The sequence below is a fragment of the Lepidochelys olivacea genome, assembly GCF_965140295.1.
Source record: "Lepidochelys olivacea isolate rLepOli2 genome assembly, chromosome: 18".
NCBI classification, from domain to species: Eukaryota; Metazoa; Chordata; order Testudines; family Cheloniidae; genus Lepidochelys; species Lepidochelys olivacea.
This window is the reverse complement of record NC_140428.1, coordinates 29,036,700-29,057,808: the sequence shown is the minus strand read 5'-3', so window position 1 is coordinate 29,057,808 and position 21,109 is coordinate 29,036,700. Positions and strand designations below refer to the sequence as shown.

General features: G+C 60.2%; 1 protein-coding gene across 2 annotated transcripts in view; it reads right to left on the bottom strand.

The window, feature by feature from the left end:
• Positions 1-21,109, bottom strand: part of ESPN (espin) — a 78,270-nt gene that overhangs the window by 30,726 nt on the left and 26,435 nt on the right. For both annotated transcript variants that reach the window (XM_084651632.1, XM_084651633.1), the window contains exons 3-7: positions 17,802-17,988; positions 16,906-17,088; positions 16,029-16,160; positions 13,039-13,258; positions 9,783-10,054 (exon numbers count right to left, since the gene is read on the bottom strand). In XM_084651632.1, the coding sequence (XP_084507758.1) occupies positions 9,783-10,054; positions 13,039-13,258; positions 16,029-16,160; positions 16,906-17,088; positions 17,802-17,988 (994 nt within the window). The remainder of the gene's footprint in view (positions 1-9,782; positions 10,055-13,038; positions 13,259-16,028; positions 16,161-16,905; positions 17,089-17,801; positions 17,989-21,109) is intronic.

Below are 21,109 nucleotides of genomic sequence, written 5' to 3'. Positions count from 1 at the left end.
GCTGGGCACTGGTGAGCTAGAGGGCTCACAGATGAGCAGAGATCTGATTGCCTGATGTGCTGCAGGAGCCCTGCTAGCCAAGGCCCTTGCTGCAGCCCTACCGACCCTCATGCGAGCCGCACAGAGCTTTGCTTCCCACGGAGATAAGAGATGTGTGGGGGACAAGGGCCCAGCTGGCCGGACAGCATGTGAGCGCAGTGCTCCCTTCCTCCCTGACAGACGCCCCCGTGTTACTCTGCGTACCGATATCAGGGGGGCATGGAGAAAACCATGGAGGATGCATCGGCTCAACAGTGCCGGTGATGGAAACGGAAGGAGAGAATCAAACATGCTAAACACTCCGGTGCCAGCCACAAAGCCCACGCGTCCTCCCCAGAGGAAAGGGGCCACGAGGACAGACAGACAGACAGGGGCCACCTGCATCACTGGATAGCCCTTTGCGCCTGAAGCGCCTACCTCCCGTCTCGCTGGGCACTGCACACAGAGGCCAGCCAGGCATGAATTCATGTCATTGTTGATAGCCCCGTAGGATCAGCCCCATACCTGCAGGGATGACTGGGATGGCTCCTCAGTCCTGCCTCCTCAGGGGCATACGGGGTGGGTCACAGACAAGGGGGGAAAGTGTCCCAGGAGCCCCTTACTGAGACACCAGCATCCCCCCTCATGAGCTGCACAGTTGTGGTGCTAACAGGAGACCCCCCCAAGTCCTCCTCCTCCAGTCCCACTCTGCTCCCTCCACAACTAGCCACTGTCATTGCAACAACATAAGCACACTCCAGCACTGTCCCACGCAACCCACCACCTGCAGAAGTGCCCTGGCTGTGTTCAGGGCCCATCCTGCAGAACCCAGCCCCAGTCTGTAGCAGGGCACCAAACGCTCCCTGGCCCAGCGCTGCAGGGTGAAGGACCAGGGCGTCCGTGGGAGTGCAAAGCAGAGGGAAAGAGCCCAGCAAAGACCCTCCACCCCCAGGCAATGTCTGTAGGGTAAAGTAAAAGCCCTTCTTACCTGCGCCTAGTGAGGCTAAGACCCACTGAACCTGCCAGCCTGAAACAAAAGTGCCACCTGATACCTGGCCTCAGCACACCTGCTGATATCTGAGCCAGCCTCTCCGGTTACAGCAGCTCTCGAATGAATTGCCCACACCTATCGGCTCACCTGGCAGTGACATCACTTGAGAGTCACTAGCCAATCATGGGGCAGCAGCTCCCATTTCTCTTCACAAAACTTTAACTAAAGATTAACCTTAAAATGGGCATCTCAAAAACCTGCTCTGCACACAGCATCCCTGTCCTCTGAATCCTTAATGTGGTTCTGGCCCACCCCAGGCTTGCCCCCCGGGACCACTGGGGTGGTCAATGCGAGCCCCGAGCCCCAGGAGATGCCACTGGCCTTGTCTGTGAAACACCCACAATCTCTGTGCCTTCCGCACACATGCAAGGGGCGGCCCCGGACCTGAGGACATCCCAACCTAAGGCAGGCCCAGTCCGCATCCTGGAAAGGAGCACTGGGATCATGACATGAGTGCAGCTGTTGTGTGGGTCAAACGCCAACCTCAGCTGCGCCATGTCTGCCCTGCTTTCACAGAATATCAGGGTTGGAAGGGACCTCAGGAGGTCATCTAGTCCCACCCCCAGCTCAAAGCAGGACCAATCCCCAATTAAATCAACGTGCCGATGGGGGCTGGCGTGGCATGGCATGGCTGCATCGCTGCCAGTGAATTTCCTCCGGGCACACAGAGCCCCCAGCACAGGCCAGCTGGCGCGAACGTGGCCAGCTCTGAAGCAGTGCATGGTTTGGTCAAGCCCCTCCAGTCTGTGCAGGCTTTGTTGAAGAGATGCTCGCTACGGGCAGGGTGGGGGGCTTAAGGAGGCTTCTGCTTTCGGAGGGGTTTGACAAAGGGACTGAACGGGCCAGGAATAAATGTAGCTGGAAATGAGAATGTTTGTAACCGTCAGAGGGGTGAGGGGTGGGATCAGCCTCCCAATGGCAGGAGCGGGGGCCCTAATGAGCTGGCCATGTTTGTGAAGGGGGTTAGATGACGGGGCTGCCTGTGACAACAGGGGCTGGACTCTGTCACCCGGGAGATCCCGCCCAGGCCTGTGTCCCTCGCTAAGTGCAGTGTGATGGTCCCCACGCCAGGTGGCTGAGCCCTGCGGCTTTGCAGGGCACTTGGCCCCCTTTGGCTAACGCTGCAGGGGCTTTGCTGGCTCGTTGCAGGACGGCTCCTGCAGCCCTGGCGATGCCACAGCTGGGTTCCCACTGACTGCAGAGGCAGGAGGAATTGGGGGGTGGGGGGCTGCTCACCTGTTGTCTCTGCCCATCAGCACCAGAGACCCTGGCTCGGACTCTGCCAGCCGCTCCCCCCTCACTCAGCCCCCTGGGTAAGGGCAGGCCCTGCCCACACTCCCGCTGGTCCCAGCCTGGACAGGGTCCGTCTGTTATGTCTGCACCTTGGTGCTCCTTGCGGGAGATGCTCCCGGGCTCTGTTATTCCAGAGGGGGCCAGCGCCCCGTTTCCCTGAGCTCTGAACCCCCGTTCTGCAGGGTGGGTAATTGCCGGCTCCCCATGCTGCTCTTTCCAGTTTGACCGTCTGGCTACCCAGCTCGCATTACCCTGGCACCCTCCCACTGGCCCGAAGTGCAGACACATCTCTGGCAGGCATCTCTCAGCAGCACTGCGACAGGCATGGCTAGCATTACATTGGGCCCAGCCCCTGCCTGCCACGCTCCCCTCTCCGCACTGGGCGCTTGGCCCAGCCCCCGGGAGCATGTGTGGGGCGCCACAGCGGCGGGGCTCGCGGGTTCCTCACACAGAACAGCCCGGGCGCCAATGCAGTATTTATCGTCTGCGCTGCAGCAGCACCTGCGGCCTGGACTGGGAATCGGGGCCCTGCACTGCTGGGTGCTAACACGCGCACACAGACAAAACAGGCCCTGCCCAAAGAGTCTGCGAACGACCCAGTGGAGCAGCCCCTGCCGTCTGCGTGCTAAAGGCCCGGGTCCCGTTGGGCGGCTGGGAGCAGGGGGCAGGCCGGGTAGGGAATGCTGGCTCTCTGCTCTAGCCAGCTGTCAGCTCTCTGGGGCAGGGGCAGGGCCCAGCTTTCTGTTCAGTGCCTGGGCAATGGCCCGTGGCTGGGACTCCGACACACTACGGTAATACCAATAACTCAGAATCCTGCGAGAAGCCCAGTCTGTTCCCCAAGGCAGCAAACAGGCCTGCATGACACTACTCTCCACCCGCTCCATGCCCGTCAAACCTCGCTTGGCGTAGCCGCCCTGACGCACCCTCGCTGCTGCTCTCCACGCTGCTCGGCAAGCAGCGGGGACTCCCTCGCCCACTGAGCCAGACACTTCCGCTGTGTGAGGCTCCCCTCCGACCCTTGCTTCTCTGGGAGCCTTTGTGACCCCATGAATGGAGGGTGCGCTAGGAAATACAATGGTGCTAAGCCACTGGGCAGCAGTACAGGCATTCGCCGGTGCACAGGCGAGCTGAGTATTTATTGACTTTGCTAATCTCAAAGCAGCTGGACTAATACCCGCCTCTTATGGTTGTGCTGCCCAGAGACACAATGAGAACAGCTCTGGGGAGCTGATAGTAACACAGCATGGGAGGTGGAGAAAAATGTCCTGCACCCTGCACGCTAGTCCCTGCAGACTCTGCCACTTTGTAATCACCCACTTTAACTAGCTTCAGTTGGGCACAAAACATCTATTTAGATATAGCTTTACAGGTTATTGTGGGTCCAGCAGTTGCTGGTGATGGAAGGAGGGTGCTGGTACACAGGTGGGCTAGGGCAAAGGATCTGATGTCTGGGGGCAGGAGTGTATGCATGAGAGTAAACCAGAGGATCACAATGGCCCCTCCTGGCCTTGGAATCTAAGAATCTATCATTCAATGACCTCACTTTCCAAAATGGTGAGCATCCAGTGGAGAACAATGGAGAACCCCTCTCCCACGGAGAACAATGGAGAACCCCTCTCCCATTGAGAGAACCCCTCTCTCATTCAGAACAAAGGAGAACCCCTCTCCCACCAAGAACAATGGGAGCCACTGGGTGTTTGTGAGCTCTGGCTGCTGGGCTGGGGTCACTGTCCCCTGTGGCAGGAGATAAGCCAGATGCAGCCTAGAAGGATACAGCTGGGGTTCCCAGAGGAGTATCTGCAGCACCACAAGGCTTAACAAATGACAAAAGCTGGTGCTGATCACAGCGTAATGTGGCTCAGAGCAACAGAAGCAAACTGCACTTGGGTGTACGTCTGTCCCCCAACACACCAGTATCCTGCTAGCACGTTGTCCCCACCCCAGCCCCACGGCAAAAAGCAAACCCAGCAAGAAGTCCATCACCATAAAGGAAATTCTGAGCATGGGAGCTGTAACCAGGACACGCCTCCCTGCCCAGACATGCCCCCGTGACTGCCATAGGGGAATGCACATGGGCATCGGGCTCATGGGGCCAGACTGGAGCCAGTGCTAGAGGAGAAAGGCCCTGGACCAGCGCAGGAGTCAGGCCAGAACGTGCACTCTCTGCTGGGAGCGACAGGGGCATTCAGCTACATCAGACCTGGTCCCCTGTCCGGAAGGGGAGCTGGTGGCTTGTAACCTGGGTGGCCAGTTACTGGAGCGGGCCTGGAAGTGGAAAGGGGGCGAGGGCGAGAGTGCCATCTCCTCACGCCATCTCTCTCCTGGAGAGGGCAGCTGGGTCTCCCTGCGCGGCTTCACCCCCAGCCTCCAAGCTCTGCCCCTTATACCCTGACTGGGGTTTCACCCCCCGCCTCGGCCCCCAAGTATAGAGGGATCTGCCCCTTATGCCCCGCAGCAGGATACATTTTACAAGCCCAGCCCCGCAGGGAGCGTAGCGCCGTCACTGGCCCCGATGCCTGCTCTGCCAGCCGGAGCGGAGCGTGGGCCAGCATTGCGGCGGTCCTCAGCCCAATCGAGCGAGCAAGACACCAGCAGGCCCAGGACAGACCGCTGTGACTACAGCACATCGCAGGGGCAGCACGAGGTTCCCATCCTGTTTGGTCGCAGCTGCCAGGCAGGGGCGCGAGGAAAGGCAGAACCCCTCAGGCTGGTCCCCATCACGGACACCCTTGGGAGCGGGGAGCCATGGATCACACGAGTCTCAACGGAAGGGCTGAACTGCCTCTGCTACCAGCACCTGCACGAAAGGCCTCTCAGCCCCAGGCCATGCCGGACGCCGGCTCCAATAGCCGAGAACGTGGCATGCCAGCCGGCTGATGTACACACTGCATGAAAGGCCTCTCAGCCCCAGGCCATGCCGGACGCCGGCTCCAATAGCCGAGAACGTGGCATGCCAGCCGGCTGATATGCACGCTGCAATAGCTATTTAGCCCCAAGGATTTCAGACGTGTTGTCTGCTGCATGAGGTGGCGTAACGGGGCCGGGACGCGAGTGGCCATTTCCTGGGCAGGGATCCCGTCCCCCATGCACCCCAGGAATGAACAATGGAAGAAGGTGAAGCACACAGAGGTTAGCACCTCTCCCGACTGCTGTGGCTCCGGAATCTCCCTCATCCATAACGGCTCACACGAGCCCTCCGTGGCACATGCAAATGTACTTTGCAAATGTACAATAAGGCCCAGTGGCACCAGGGACTCAAAGTGATTCTTTACTAGGTTAAAAAATAAAACTGCCCAAGCCACTGTGTGCACTAGTCTTGCAGATGGCGGCGTGCGGCAGAGGGGAGAGGGCAGCATCGGCTGGGAGGGAGACAGCCTGGGCAGCTCTCCCCGCACTGGGAAGACGTGCCCCATGCCTGGAAGTGGCGTGCGGTTCCTGCCCTGCAGCGTTTGTGTCTCACCTTACAGCCCTGGGCATTTTTGCCCTATTCTTCTTATTTGTCTATTTCATTGTCAAGTGGCTTTTTCGTTCTCTGCCGGCTGGCTGAGCTGCTGGGCTCTCTTTTCTCTGGGCTGTGTGTTCAATAGTTAATGAGCCTCCAGCTGCAGGGATCATTATCTGGGCTAAGTCAGACATTGGACATGGAGGGAGCATGCAGGGCAGGCATCATTAAAGCTTCCTCGGAGGGGATACATTTCCAACCAACTGATACTCCATGCAGGAGGGCAATTTCCCTGGTTGGATGTTCCCCCCGGGAGCGGCACATCCGCCTGGGGTGGGCTCTCCTCAGGGGGCACCGGTCCATGGGAAAGCTGGGTAAAGGGCTAGAGACTCACGTGGGGGTGCTCCAGCTCAGCTGTTACAGGAGCTGTCTGGCTCTGGGGGGATTTGTGTGTGTGAAAGGGACAGTGTGGTGCAGGGGCCACTTCTGGCCATTTGCTACTCCCCTTGCACCGGACACCCACCTAGGGCCGGTTGTCCAAATTCGGCCCTACCCTGACTCAGTCTGCAGGACTGGGGCTAGCCCCAGGCCAGTGTCTGCAATCAGGGTAAGACCCATCGATAGCAGCTGGAGCTCCAGTCCGGGGTTCGGTTCAGAGGGAAGCAGGGTCTTGGGCTCGCCCATGGCCATTGGGCTCATTTCAGAACACATTGGCATGTCAGCTCTGCTCTGCTTGCTGGAACATCCGCTGCCTTGGGCAGCCTCCAAACAGCTGTGCCCCCAGGCGCGATGGCCTGAGGATAGCGGCACGTCCAGGAGGCAGTGTGGCTAGGAACTCTCACAGCACCTGCTGCTCAGTGCTAGGGCACTGGAAAACCATAGCACTGAGTCTGCGGGAAACAAGGGTGTCCCCTGTACAGGGTGGGTGAGCAGGGATAGGGGGGTCCTCAATCACCCAGGAGGTGGGGGATCACAGCTTTCCAGACTGTGGTCCAGCTTTGCCTTGTGCCTTCTGGGGTGTTTCCCACCCACCCAGGCTGCCCATCCACCCCACAGGGCCCAGCCAACAGAAACAGGCATGAGAAGTCCCCTGCTAACGCACTGCCAGTTAAACGCGTGCCTCTCACTGCCAGCCCCACAGTCCCCACACCCAAGAGGAGCCTGTGAGGCTGTCGGAGTGCCATTACACCTGCCATTCCTGGGGCTGGTAGGTGCTGGCTTTCAGTCTAATGTCCAGCAACCCAGAGCCTGCTCCTGCCAGGGCTTTCCAGAGGAAACGCTCCTGTCCTCGGGCCAGGACTCGAGCTAACTGGAACAGGAAGCTGCTGCTGGCTCTCAGGAGCCCAGGAGCCTTCTGAGCGTTGAACTGTCGCTTCTGCACTAAGCTGCCAGGGGGTCGCGTTGCAGAGAAACTGGACACTTGTGTATTTATTTTCTAGCAACGTCATCTGTGCTATGCTATTGCAGCCAGCGAGGCCCTGAGCATTGGTTGTAGCTTCTCAGCTCTGCAGCAGGATTCTTTCCTTAGTTCAGGACTTGATTCTTGCACGAACGCTCACTCATGTCAGAGACCAGACAGCGCTGCCAGCTACTCCCTCATGCCCAGAGCACCGCCAGATAGGCCCTTGCCCGGCATCCCAGGGCATGCCATGGGGCTGTGCACCACCGCAGCCCTGGGCACCCAGAACTAGAGCCCTCTCAGCCTGGCCAGAGAGGCAGCTTCATTCCAGTCAGTCTCATGTGTCACAGGTGGGTCCCAGAGCCCAGGGATGTCTGTGTCAAGGGGTGTCTGTGCTGAGGCCCCTGCTGCCCCGGAGCAGGCCTGACTGGGAGGCCCTGCCGTCCAGGTTCTGTGCTGGCAGACAGCACCAGGCACATGGCCGTGAAGTCCCAAAGGGCACCACATTCACACCCTCTGTGTTCATGCCTGTGCCGACAGCCATGCCTCATCCCAGCGAAGAGCATGGGGGCAGGAGGCAGGGAGACTGAACTTGCTGCACCCTGACAATGGTCCTTGGGGCCGAGGCTCAGGGACACAGACCAGGACCAGCTGCTGCCAGAGCCATTTGGTGGGGATGCAGAGGACGTCAGCCTCCAGGGCTGGCTGTGCGGCACTCTTCAAAGGGGGGTGCTGTCCCTGGGGGCCAGGCGCAGCCGGGGCAGGCTCTGGACAAAGGGCAAGGTTAAGCTTTTTGCTGCCTTCTGAGCTGTAATCGCCTCCTTCCAGCCTGGACGAGCCCTTGCGCAATTAGGCAAATTAGAAACTCGGCCATCATGTTTCCAAACGCAGCCTGTGGGAGAGGTGCGGATGCCAAGGAACTGCACAAAGAGCTACTGTTGTGGTTCCCAGGCTCCCGGCCTCCCATCAGACAGGCACTCCTCACGCTCACCTCTGCAATCGCCCACAGCTGGGAGCCCTGACGATACCCAGGCACTGAGGGCAGGCTGGGAAAGCGCCAGCCATGTCCCGGGAAGTGAGGGGCTCATCCTGCTCCCTGGAATACCGGGGTCAGGACTTAGAGGCCACTTTTATCCCTGGCTAATAAACATTCTTCTGAGGAGCAGAAACCCCTCAGACTGCAGTACGGGTCTGGGAAGCCCCCAGCCAGGGCCCAGACCCGACAGCAGCAAGGCCTGGGAGCACCCGCAGCAGGGGACAGAAGCTCGTCCCTTTATCCCTCGTGCAGAGGTGACTCTGGTAGAAGAGCGTCCCCACACGTGGAACGGGAAGGGGGCAAGCCGTGGCTGTGGGCGAAGGCTGTTTCCCAGGGGCTCTGACAGAGGGTGTGGCAGCCCCCTGAGGGCAGAGGGCAGAGGGCAGACAACAGACAAATGCCCAGGGCCAGGCTCCAGCATCAGAGGCAGAATTTTACCAGCTGTAAGTTGCCCTGCGGAGCAGACAGGCCACATTGCAGCCAGGACTGAGCCACGGGGCAGAAGCTGGCCTCTCGCTCTGCTGCTGTGCCGAGCCCCGCCCTGTGCTGGCCCCAGCCTAGAGAAAAGGCTTGGCAGGGACAGCGGCACTAGCCCTAACCTCCCCACCCCCCGTCCGCACACGTTACGAGAGCTTCGAGCAGAGCACAGTCAGCTCCTGCGCCTCACCTCTCGTCCCACCGGTTCCTTGCCTGCTCCCTGCGGCACGCTCCAGGGAGACTGCAGCCTCTTTGGAGCCCCCTGTCTCTTGCTCCGAATCTGTACAAGGGGGCCCCGCTCCTGTCTGGGGCCTCTGGGTGCCACCCATCAGCAGCAACAGCTGCTCACACGCTGAGTGGGCATTTCCCACGCAGGCACACCAGGGCTGGGACTCTAGCCACAAGAGCCAGTGAACGTGCCATCGACGGATTGATCGCGGCTCTGGGGCGCCCTGGCACAGGGGAGCTGTTTGTCACCACCAGCAGCCCTGGTCAGACCTGTCAACCCCTCCCCTCCTTGGGGCTGTTGGCCGCAGCCGTCAACACCTCTGGGCTTTACTAGCCACTGCGTGGGAGGGTGGCTAGCATCCTTCCCACCCCTGCCAGCAGACTGCCCAGGAGCCTCCCACCGGGAGTCTGAGCCTTGGGACGGACCAAGCAGCTGGGCTAGGGATGGCAGATGGACACTTGGCTCTGGGGGGAGTGGACAGGGGCATCTTCTCCACGTGTCCTAGGACCTGAATCAACCACCCCCTCCTCCCGCCGCACCACGGCGCGCTTCCTGGGCCTGCTTACTGACCTGGGGGGCCGCACAGCGGCCTTGCTTGCCCACAGAGCATTGGAGCTCTGCCCGCAGCCCTGGCGTGGAACTAGGACCATCACCACTCGCACAGCTGAGCCCTGCTGCCCTCCCGGGCGCACCCAGCACTATGGTACACCAACCCCAGGGAGGCCATGGCACCTGCAGCAGGGGGGAAATGTCTGGCCCCCCAGCGGGGAAAGGTGCCTTTGAAGTGCCTCCCTGTCCCAGTGGCGTCTCAGGACCCTGCAGCATCACGGGAATTACCTCTTTTTTCAGCACCTCGCTCTCCACGTGGCGCAGGTTGTTTTTCGCTTGCACATACATCTCCGCCGTGTGCTGGGCCTCGGGGGGCTCTGGCGCTGGGTAGCCGGGAGGAGGCGGTGGAAGCTTGGAGTTGGGGGGTGGAGGAGGAGGGGGGAAGCTCGGGGGAGGTGGCGGGGGCGCCTCGCCCTCCCTTTTGCCATCCCTCGGCCGAATCTCGGGGTTGAGCATGTCCATGTACGTCTGCATGTCCGTGATTGTCGTCTCGTGTCCCCCTGTAGGAGAGACGAACCACGTCAGCGTCGGCAGCCGGACACCGGGGCTCTGTCCCGCAAGCCGCTCCGCCTGCCTGGCAGCCATGGCTACAGCTCCTGCCCTGGCACTCCGGGCAGCAGCCCCCGGCTCACAGGCAGGGACTCTGAGGCCTTGGATCACAGAGTGTCCTGAACGGCTCCCTGCCCGCGAGCAAAGATCCCGGGCGCTGCAGAGGGTCCCTGCAGCGAGCAGAGAGCTGTGCTCCCATCCCAGCTCCGCGCGGCACAGCGAAGAGGTGGTCTGAGCCTGCCCCCGGCCTGGCCTGGCCTATGCTGCTGGGTCATGTTGCACACATGAGGGGCAGCACAGAGGGGATCAGCTTCCGGCCTCGGCCAGTACGCGCTGTCCCGAGCCAGCCCTGTCCTGTTCGTCTTGTTTCCTAACACCCAACACCAACCCACTGGGCACCATTTCCAGCACCGGAACCAGCTACCCTGGCCCTGTTGGCAGGCTGCTGAACGCCACCCAGAGAGGGCTGGGGCCCAGGCCCACGCTCACTGCAGGGTGTCTCAATAATCCAACAGGGGAACAAGTTCTACTCAACCAAGCTGGGGAGCCCCTGTGCTGCAGAGAACCTCTGGGCTCAGAACCCAGTGGGCAGGCAGGAGACAGACGTTTTGGGAAGGTTTGAAAGGAGAAACGGCCTGAGCCCTCCCTGTGGCTCCCCCGGAAGCAGAGACGTCTGGGGAGCGTTTCCTAAGTCCAGCCTAAGTCAGAGGGCAGATGTGCCTGCAAATTGCAAAGGGAGAAGAGAGAGGCTGTGGCTGTTAGACATGGAGGGGCTATGGTTCATCTACTCAAAGCCCTTGGCACCCTTTGTCCATCACACAAACAATGCGGCTCAAACCCACGTCTGACAAGCAATAGGAACCAGGGGATGCTTTTAATAAAGGCCCTGAAAACAGGTTTTTAATACAATAAACGCTCCCCTCCAGTGCCAAGGGCCCTCAGCAGGGGCCACTGGGCTAGCACCGGAGACCCACGACTGGTTGGACTGTAACTGTCAGAGAGTGACTGGTGGGGGGCAGCTGTGGGAATGGCGGGTCTGTCTGCCCTGGCCAAGCTGAGTGAAGAGCAGCACGCCTTTAAACAGCATCAGTTTATCAGATGATCAGCATCAGTCTCTCAGCAAGCCACTGAGAGAGCTAATATCTTCCAGGGCCGTGTCGATGTGCTCGACTGAATTCAGCGGCACCTGGCCTTGTGACCATCTACTGCCTGGTCCTGCAGCGGGCTCCCTCATTAATGGGGTCCTTTTGCGGGTCCCTTGGCAGAAGCGAAGCCTAAGTCTCCTTGCTGATCCCACCCCTCCCCTGACTGTTGTCATGTCCTGTCTCATCTGACCTGGAGCTGATCCTGCCCGTATGGTTTGGTGTTGTGCTTCTCCGGGGCCCCTCTCCCTAGTCAGCACTGCAGCGGGGAGTGCGTGTGCGGGACCCTGGCCCACCTGGGGAGTGTGTGTGCGCCTCCGGGCAGGGACCACATCTGCAAAGTGCAGATCACCCCCAGGGCACTGAAGCATTAATCAATAACAGCAGCAGAAATTCCACTGGGAAACTCCGTGCGTGCCAAGCGCTGGCCACAAATGACTTTTGACCCCAGAACTTAGCCCAAGAGCAGCTTCATTTATGGAGCCCGGAGTCTGTGGCTGGAAACACCCCAGCACTGGTTGCATTCAGGTGGTTTAACATTCCTGGCCCTGGGCCGGGGGAGTGGAGCTGACGGGCCTGGCACGATGCAGGCATGGCGATTCCACCAGATGGCAGTGAAGAAGTCAGTGCCCACCCTGAGTATTTCAGCCGCAGCAAAACACTGAGTGCTCCCGCATGGCAGACCTGGCTGCACACAGGCAGTGAACTGGACACGGTGCTGGCAATGGTGCCGAGATAGCAAGCGTCCTCCCACCCCTGACACCTCGTCCCTCCTTCTGGCAAACGCCTCCAGCTGCTCAGAACGGCAGGACAGGTCCCTGTCTCTCCACATACCAGTATCAGGAGCAGCTCTCGTTGCCATCTGAGTTACACTGACTGAGATTCAGCACCATATTTCTTGGCAAAAATGAGCAGGGGGCCCGGCTGGCAGGAGGCAGCATCGGAGTCCGACCGCCGCAGCACTGCAATGTCCAGCCAGCCCCAGCTCTCGCCAACTCCTCACCCGCGCTGCACATCTGCGCGGACAGGCCCCCGCCGCCATCTCCCAGAGAGCTTGGCCCGTTCACGCCGTGCGCCTCAGCCGGAGCGCTCCCACACCCGCCCTGGTTGTTGTGATGTATCTGAGGAGCTCGGGGCTGCCCTGTGGCACCCCCTATCGGGAGAGTGGCATGAACGAGGGGCCAGCGCTTTGGCACTTCTTGGGGCATCGCAGACGAGAGACAATGCCAGGCAGGTCACTACAGCTACTGGAAACCTTGTGCAAATCCTTGTCTCCTGATCAGCTACAGCCCAGAACCACCAGCCACATGGCCAGCCAAGTCTCACGCAGCATTAGACATTTCTCCAGAACAGCAGCTCCCGCCGTTCCTTATTCACCATCGCTGGCCCTATAAGCAGTTCAGCCTCGGGGCCTGTCGATCCAGGGGGCAGGCTCCCGAGGGAAGAGCTAGCACCAATACCCCCATTACCCGTCCCTCGGGGGATGTCTGCACTACAGCTAACATCTGCGGCTGGCCCGGGCCAGCCGCGGGTGTCTAACTGCAGCGTAGACAGTGCAGACCCTCGGAGACATCCAGCCTCACCTCTTCTGACCCACGCCCAGAGGGCTGTGCCATTGTCGTTAGAGGGGCAGAGGCCTGGATGTGAGCAGGGCCTGGGGGGCTTTGCAGTGCCCAGCTCTGGTCCCCAGCCCTGCCCGCTGCTTTCTCTTTGCAGCCAGACTCTGTGCTCCAGATGTTTCTGAGCAGTAGCTTTGTGAGAGCAGAAGGAGCCTGTTGCGGGGCCGGACTTACTTGAGCCTTCACCCGCGGGCTGGCTGCTCCTCTTGTCCCCAGTGCTGGATTGGCTTGAGTTACAGGAATCGTAGTTGGAGAGGGTGCTGGTTGGCGAGCCGAGGTCGAAGTGAGCCTGCTGCGCAGACATGGTTGTGTTGGGGGAAGACATGCCGGAATCGGGCTGTTTGAACTCCAGCTCGGCCGAGGGGTCTCGGGACAGGACTCTGTGCTCCATGCTCTGCAGGCCAAGCACACGCAGGGGTTAGTCACAGGCAAACACTGTGGCCAGGAATTCACTAGCATCACTTTATGCCCATGGTGGGACCTCAGCACCCAGCTCCAGAGAGAACCGGCAACTGAGCGGCACCGGTTGGAATCAGCAGAATCCTGCCTGGGGCCACTCAGAGAGACGCGCCCGGAAAGGCCCTTGCTTTCGTAACGCCCAGAAGTTTTATTAGCTGACAGCAAATCTGCTGCCTGCTGGCTCCAAGTCACACTTCATAACTAGAGATGGACTGAACCCCAGAGCAACCAACCCGAGCTGCTGAACTCTGGGGGACCTGCCTAAATGGGACTTGCCTGGAGCCATCAGGGCAAGCCCCACGAGCCCGTGATGTGCCATCCTGGAGGGGATCCAATGAACTGTCTGTCCCAGACCCCCGGTGCTGCTCACACCTGCTCCGGGGGGAGGCACATGAGCATCCACAGGCCCAGGGCCTCTGTTCTCCAAAACAGAGGAAAAATTTCCTCCAGTGAGTAGCCCGGCAACCTGCGCACTGTGCCCAGCTCCCCCCTCTGTGGGGCCTGCACCCCAGGGACTGACTAGACCCCAAAGCATGAACTTCCTGGCCCTTCACTGACCAGAACTGGATTGATCTCTCTTTGCTAACAGGGAAGGGGCATACAAAGTGTTTGAAGGGATGGAAGCTCCTCCTTGGCCTCCCTGCAGTGAGCGGGTCAGACACAAGTGCCAGAGCTGTGGAGAGAAACCCCCGGGGGGTGCTTTGCTCCCCACGTTTTATACCAACTGCCTTTCACTGGGCTGGCGAGGTGCCCAGCATGAGGTGCAGCAGGAGGTGTCCGTGTCACCGTGGGTTAGACTAGAGACCGTAACCGCTGCCCCGCTGAATGAGTGACACGGCAGAAGCGGAGTGAGCGTCTCAGGGCTTGTCTATACTTGAAAGGCTATGACGGCAGAGCTGCGCCACTGTAGGGGTCCAGCATGGTCCCCACCTCCACCCACAGGAGAGGTTCCCACCGGCTCAGCTAATCCACCTCCACGAGACAGCTGACAGATGAATTCTTGTCGCCCTAGCGCTGTCTACACAGGGACTCGATGGCTTACCTGTGTCGCTCCAGGGTGTGGATTTTTCAGGGGTGCAGTCCGCAGATCAGCCAGACCCTCCCCCCAAAGATTCCAGTCCCCGCTGAGAGCCAGCAGGATGCCACACACTCGCCTCAGGCCACGTGGTGATGTGGGAGGACACCACGTTCTCAGGGGAATCTCCTGCTCCCTGAATCCCGCACCGGCCAGGGCTCTGGCAATGCGGCAGCTGCCCCTGCCAGCAAGGGCCCCGCACCCACAGACCCTTCCTGCTCTGGGAAGCTGGAGGCAGTGAGCACGGTCCTGGCCCTATGAACAAACAGCACCTGTGGGTCTGGAGAGCTCCGCCTTGTCACTGAGAGGATGTGCCAACAGACAGGACTTTGGTGAGCAAAGGGTTAACGTGCGGGGAGGTGAGAGCTGCCCAGCCTCTCCTCAGTCTCGCTGCAAAAGGCCCTGAGAGAAGGTGCAGTTTCCATCCCCTGAGAGGGGGCACAGGAGCCCCGCCCTCTGAGGGCCGGCCTGGCACCCTGTGCTGCGCCTGGCACCCTGGCACGGCTGCAGAAACACTTGCACTGACTGGGCAGAGCTAGCAAGGAGCCCCCATCCTCCTGCCCCTCCCCCCCCAGCACCCCAGAGACCCAGCTTACGTTGCCTGGGCTAATGGTTGCCCAGTGGCTTGGGGACGCTCCTCCTCGGCGGCCCGCTCACCCGCTGTGGCACAGGCTCACGGAGCAGCCGGGCACAAGCTCATAACCAGCAGCAGCCTGGCTCCCGCCACGGGGCCAGTACACGTGTCACAGGTCCTCAGGGAGCCCCCGGGCAACCGTTATGCCCGCTGCTCAGGGTAACGTCCAGCTGCCAGGCGCTCATTGGCCCTCGTAAATAGCAAGCCTAAGTAATACTGGTTTCCAGGAATGGCGTCCTTGGAGTCTCTGCAGAGCTGAGCTGGGGCCGGGAAACACACCAAGACTGCTCAGCTCCTGCAGCGTGGCTGGGCACAGCGTCCCTCGGGAGCTGGGTGTGGTGCTCCCACCCCGCAGCAACAACGGGCAACAAAGGGGCCCGGCAGCAGCCGGCAAGTCACCAGCAAATCAGCTGCTGCTGAGCACAATGGGCTGGTGGAAAATCCAGCAATGAGCAACGCGGCAGTGGGCTCTGCAAGGAGGGAGGCCAGGGGCCCTGGTTCCAGTGGGCTGGGGGCCCCGGGACCTGGGAGTGGGCATGTCTGTGCACGGGAAGGGCCCTGCTTCTGGAGGGAGGGGCAGCGCCTGCAGGTGGCTCCACTGGTACATGGCTGGCACTGGCTGGGGGGCTCTGGCCATCCCCCGCTCTCTGGCTCTGGGCTCTACGGGTGAGTTTGGGACACTGATTGAGGTCTGGCAGGAGAGGCAGAGCCTATTGGTGCTAGGAGAAGGCACTTGGCCCAGCTGCTACTGAATGTCCAGCCCTGAGCGGTTTCTGAAGTCCGCTCCCCTGTGTCTGAACTTAGCAAACGTGAGATAAAAATGCAACCAGAGCCATGCCCCTCCTGGTACTCGTGTGCCCCAGCCCCTACACCAGCCTCTGCCTGCCTCTCTGCTCCACACTCTTCCTCGTGCCCGCCCCGGGGGGCACCTCTCTGAACGGGGGAGCCAGAGCAAAGGGGCCGCGTGGTGGGAGCTGGCAGCGCGCGGGGCCGCACCATGTTCTCGACGGTACGGAGGTACTTGGCGCAGTGGCTATGCCCGTTGTAATCAGCGAGGTCAGCGGCCGTGTAGCCATCCTGGTCACGGAGCCCCAAGTTGACACCATTCACCACGAGGATCTGACAGCACTGGAAGGAGATACAAGGAAGGCGTGATGGAGGGTTTGGCAGGGGCAGATCCCACTCAGGCACGATCCAGCTGGGGGAGGGGCTGCTATACACCTGACCCAAGATGAACCTGAGCTACACTCGGACTGGGGTGGCAGGGAGGGGGTGAGGCCAGACCCCACTCCGTATGGTGCGTCAGAACAGTGCCATGCCAGGATCTTACACAGGGTGGTATTGTGCTGGTGTGCCATGGCAGGCTGATACTGTGTTGGGCTGCTATAGCTGGGTGGTACCGTGGAAGGGCGATACTGTGGCAGGGTGATACCGTGGCAGATTGGTGCTGTGGCAGGGCAATGTTGTGCCAGTGTGGACTGGTGCCGTGGCAGGGCGGTGCCATGGCAGGGCAATGTTGTGCCAGTGTGGACTGGTGCCGTGGCAGGACGGTGCCGTGGCAGGGTGGTGTTGTCTCCATGTGGACTGGTGCCGTGGCAGGATGGTGCCGTGGCAGGGCGGTATTGTCTCAGTGTGGACTGGTGCCGTGGCAGGGTGGTGTTGTCCCAGTGTGGACTGGTGCCGTGGCAGGATGCCATCACTGCCCTCACCCTCTGATATATTTTCATTGACTGGAGCTTTCCCAGTGCAGAACCAACTCTTGTCACAATCAGATCTGCCCCGAGGCAGCTCCATTTCCTCCCACAGCTCAGCGCCCCCCCCAGGGCAAAGCCTGCAGCAGCTTCGCTCTGTGCCCCACCCGCACCACACTGACCTCCAGCTCTCCGTTCTCAGCTGCGTCGTGCAGCGGCGTCCCCCCCCACTGGTCGGTGGTGATCTCTCCCCCGTGCAGAAGCAGCCAGCTCAGCACTTTGGCGTGGCCGCGGCTGGCAGCAAAGTGCATGGCCGTCGCCCCGTCGTCATCCTGCTCCGACAGGCTGATGCTGGTGAAGCTCATCTGTAAAATGGAGAGAGGCAGCATGGGCCAAGCCCTGTCCATGGAGTGACACTGCAGCAGCCAGGACCCCAGCAGCATGGCCTTCTGACGGACAGCCGTGCCTGGCGCCCCTGGGCCAACGGAGCAGGAGCCTGGAGTCCCCGGCAGCTCGGGGGGGTGCGCCGGCAGGGCGACTGGGGCCCGTCTGCACCAGAACGTCAAGGTGAGCCTTAACCAGCGCCAGAGGCTGCGTGGCAGGCACCCGGTGCAGGAGCGGCAGCCCGGGCTCAGCGCAAGTTGCTCGGAGCAGGGGTAACCAGCCCCCCGCCAGCTGTTCTTGTGCTGACCCTGGTACTCTCGCAGAGTCAAGGCCAGTTCAAGCGACCCCAGAGCGAGCGGCCGCTCAGACCAGCCCTTCGACAGGGTCTGGGCGGTGCCCGGCTCCGAGTTCCCGCACGGCCGCGGGCACGGCCCTTTAATCTGTAGCAGCCTCAGCTCCCCGCGCCCCCTGTGACACTGGGTGCAAATTCCACGGGCCTGGAAATGGGGACGTGACCCAGCCCGGGGCTGAGCGCCCCCCGGCACCATGTGCAAATTACACCGGCGTCGCCAAGGCAAGCTCCTGCTCTCAACCCCGCCCCCAAAGCCCCTCCCACCCCATGCCCAGACCGCCCTCGGCGCGATCGCCTGCCAGGCGGCCGTGGCTGCAGGGGCCTGGCACAGGAAGGACTCACCAGCCAGACGATGACGCTGTTGTGGCCCATCTGAGCAGCCGCATGGAGCGGGGTCATGCCGTCGTTGGCGCGCACGTGGGGCTCTGCCCCGCAGTCCTTCACCAAGTACTGGATGATTTCCAGGTGGCCTTCCTGGCAGGCTAGGTAGAGGGGAGTGGCACCGTTCTTGGTCTGGGCACTGACACTGCTGCAAATGAGAAGAAGGCAGGCAGGGGAGCTGGTTGCTTTAAATCTCCTTTGCCCCGCCCCAAACGAAGTCACGCAGCCGGGGGAAAACACTGCTCTGGGTTCCTGGGTCTCAGGCGGTTGTCAGCAGGGATGGGGAGATGCCTCCTGCCCTGTTATGGCATGACCCAGCCTCCCGGGTACAACACACTGGCTCAGCTGCCCTGCGCCTTGCTATGGGGTGACCGCCCCAGGGGTCTGACACATTGTGACGGGTTTCCAGGTGCCGTCCGGACCAGCGAGAGGCTGTGTCAACCCTTGCCTGTAACCCTGGGTGCCTCACAATGCTTTGCCACTGCATCTCCCAGCCTGGGACACTCCCAACCAGCCTACCAGCGTGCAGGTCACACCCTGAGTCAGAACCGTCCCTTGGGTAGGGCGAATCGGGGAGACCGCTCCAGGCCCCGCACTTTGGGGGGCCCCGTGGGCCAGTGCAGTCGGTCCCGGAAGACATAAGTGTGGGAACTAGGGGAGCAGGGGGCGGGTGTGGGGCTGCAGCACCCCCGGGCTCCAGGCTGCCGGCCCTGCACACCCGGGGATCTGCTGCTGCCCCACGCCTGGGGCCCTGATGCCAATGCAGAGTGGGGCACCCAAGCCAGTGGGGGCTGATTTGTCCTGGGACCCGCATCCCCCTAGGGAAGGCCCTGCCATGCCCTGAGTGTCTGTGTAGCAGACAGCCCTGGGCCAGCAGCTCCGACCCCAGCAGCCTGGCTACAGTCCCACCATCCCCTTCTGGCTCCCTCCAGCCTTGGTTGCAACCAACAAGGTGACTCCAACACACTCCCCATCCCGAATGTTCCCCAAACCGTGTGCTTTGCAATGGCCAGCCCTCTCTTGGACAGATCAGAGAAACTAAGGGGCCCTTCATTCCTCTAAAGACACAAAAGCACATCCAGCAAGGTTCAGTCTTTGCCTAAGCAGGTTTCTCATTCAGTTCCCAGAGACTTTAAGCCCTCTTGGTCCAAGGACCCATCTTTCTCAGCTTGCAAGGGTATCTGTCTAGTGATGGATGCCAGGATGGCTTCTCTCCTGGCTTATGTCTTCCAAAGTTCAATGGACTTGTTTCAAGGGCAGGATGACCTCATGCTGTTCTTCCCTTTCTGTGGGCTTCCTGTCCCCGTATGATTTCTGTGTCAATGGAGCTTCCACTGTTTTCATTCCACCCTGCTTAATTTACACAGGAGACAGGTAGAGAGCTGTGACTTTCCCTCCTGTGGGAGGGAACCTCTTTCTCCCTGTTTGGCCACAGACTTTAAAGCATAATATCATTCAGTAACCCTCTTTCCTCATAGAGCAACATTATGGACAAGTCCCAAAGATATCAGCCACCAGCGTGACATGAATGTTCAGAAAAGACCTCTCTCTATCCACTGTTGTAGTACAGTAATATGGGATACAATCATTGATTCAATAGCTTATCACTAGAGTTCCAGCCCCCTTCCCCCTCATCTTTATAGACCAGTAAATCTTTGAAATGGATTCTTCGGAAAAGTAAAACTACACTGCAAAATTGTGTCAACCTAAGGTACATCTGCATGGAGCCACCGCCGTAATGAAATGGCTTTTGAGTGTCCACATTACACTCCTTGTGTCGAGAGCGTGCATCCTCACCCGGAGCGCTTGGACCGACAGTCACAGCTGACGTAAGCGACGCAGGTTTGCACGGACACTGCATCCCCCTAACTACATTGACGTTGACTCTGACCACTTGTGGAGGTGGAGTTATTACATCAGTGTAAAGGGGTGGGTACGTCGACGGGAGCGAAATCTTAGTCTAGACACTTAGAGTTAGGTCAACAAGCTGCCTTGTGTCGCCCTAGCTCGGTAGTGTACCAGGCCGTTGTCTAGCCAACCTTGTTGACAACTCCTCCTGACACGCCTGATTTAAACGCACTGTAGTGATAATTCCAGCATGTAGCCACCACTCCTTACACCCACCACGTACATACCTCACACACAAATATTAATGATCAGAGTTATTCGTTTTCAAATGAAACCTCACAAAGCATATTCCGTACAAAGATCATTACAATAGTGTGTAGGGTGTGACTATAGGGGAGCTTTGTGTCACACACAACATCACTTAATTGCCCTCTCTAGGGGCTGGTCTGCATGGAGGATAAAAGCCTGCAGCAGCTACCAGACTTACCCCTGTAGTTCTGGTGGAAGGGAGCTGAGCTTTCTAGTGGTCCAGGCCCTAGGTTCAGTCCCTGCTGACCCATGGCAGGGGCTGTTACATGTTCGTTGGGATGCTCGCTGCTCTGCCGGGGAAGCCACTGAAGGGGTTGGTGCAGAGCTTCCACACCAGTTAAATAATGCCACATCCTCCCAGACATTTTGGGATTCCCAAACACCTCCCAGGCACGTGCCCCAGGCTGCCTGGACATGCACACGCCCCACACCACTTGGCCGTGCTGGCAGAGAGGGCACGTGGGCTGGAGATGCCTATAGGGACACAGGCACCCCAGCAGGAGAAGTGGCCAGGATAAGGCCCAGAGCCCGGGGAACACGAATCGGGGAGGGGAAAGGATAAATCTCCAGTGAGGGGCTGAGCGCTTGGATCCTGTGGGGACTGGCATGACGTGATGCCCAGACAGGCCGGGCACAGGGAAGGATGCAGCAGCTCGCTGGAGATGCTCAGGGCAGGCAGGAGCCAGGAGGACAGAGAGGCTGAGAGGGCCCTGTTGCAGACAGCAGAGCACATGCCACAGGCAGGGGGAGCAGCCTCCCCTGCACTGCCCCCACCCAGCCGTCCTCCAGAAGGGAGCGCCATGTGTGACCATGGGGGGGTGCATTACGCCTGTGTTAGCCCCCAAGGCTAACACCCCTCTGCTCTGCTCTCGCTCGGCGTTTCCCTTGTTCCCCGTGCAGATGCAGCAGCCGCCACAGGAGGTCATCCCGTTAATAAGTGTGCTTAGGCTAATCTCGTTCCTTCGGCTGTTTTTGGACACTGCAATTTCGCAGTATTTTCAAATAAGCAGATTAGGCGTCCAATAAACACAGACACTGCGGCCGGCCCTGCCCATCACAGCAGAGGAAGAAGCTGTAATGAAATAATTGGGATGATGAAGAACCCACCCAGC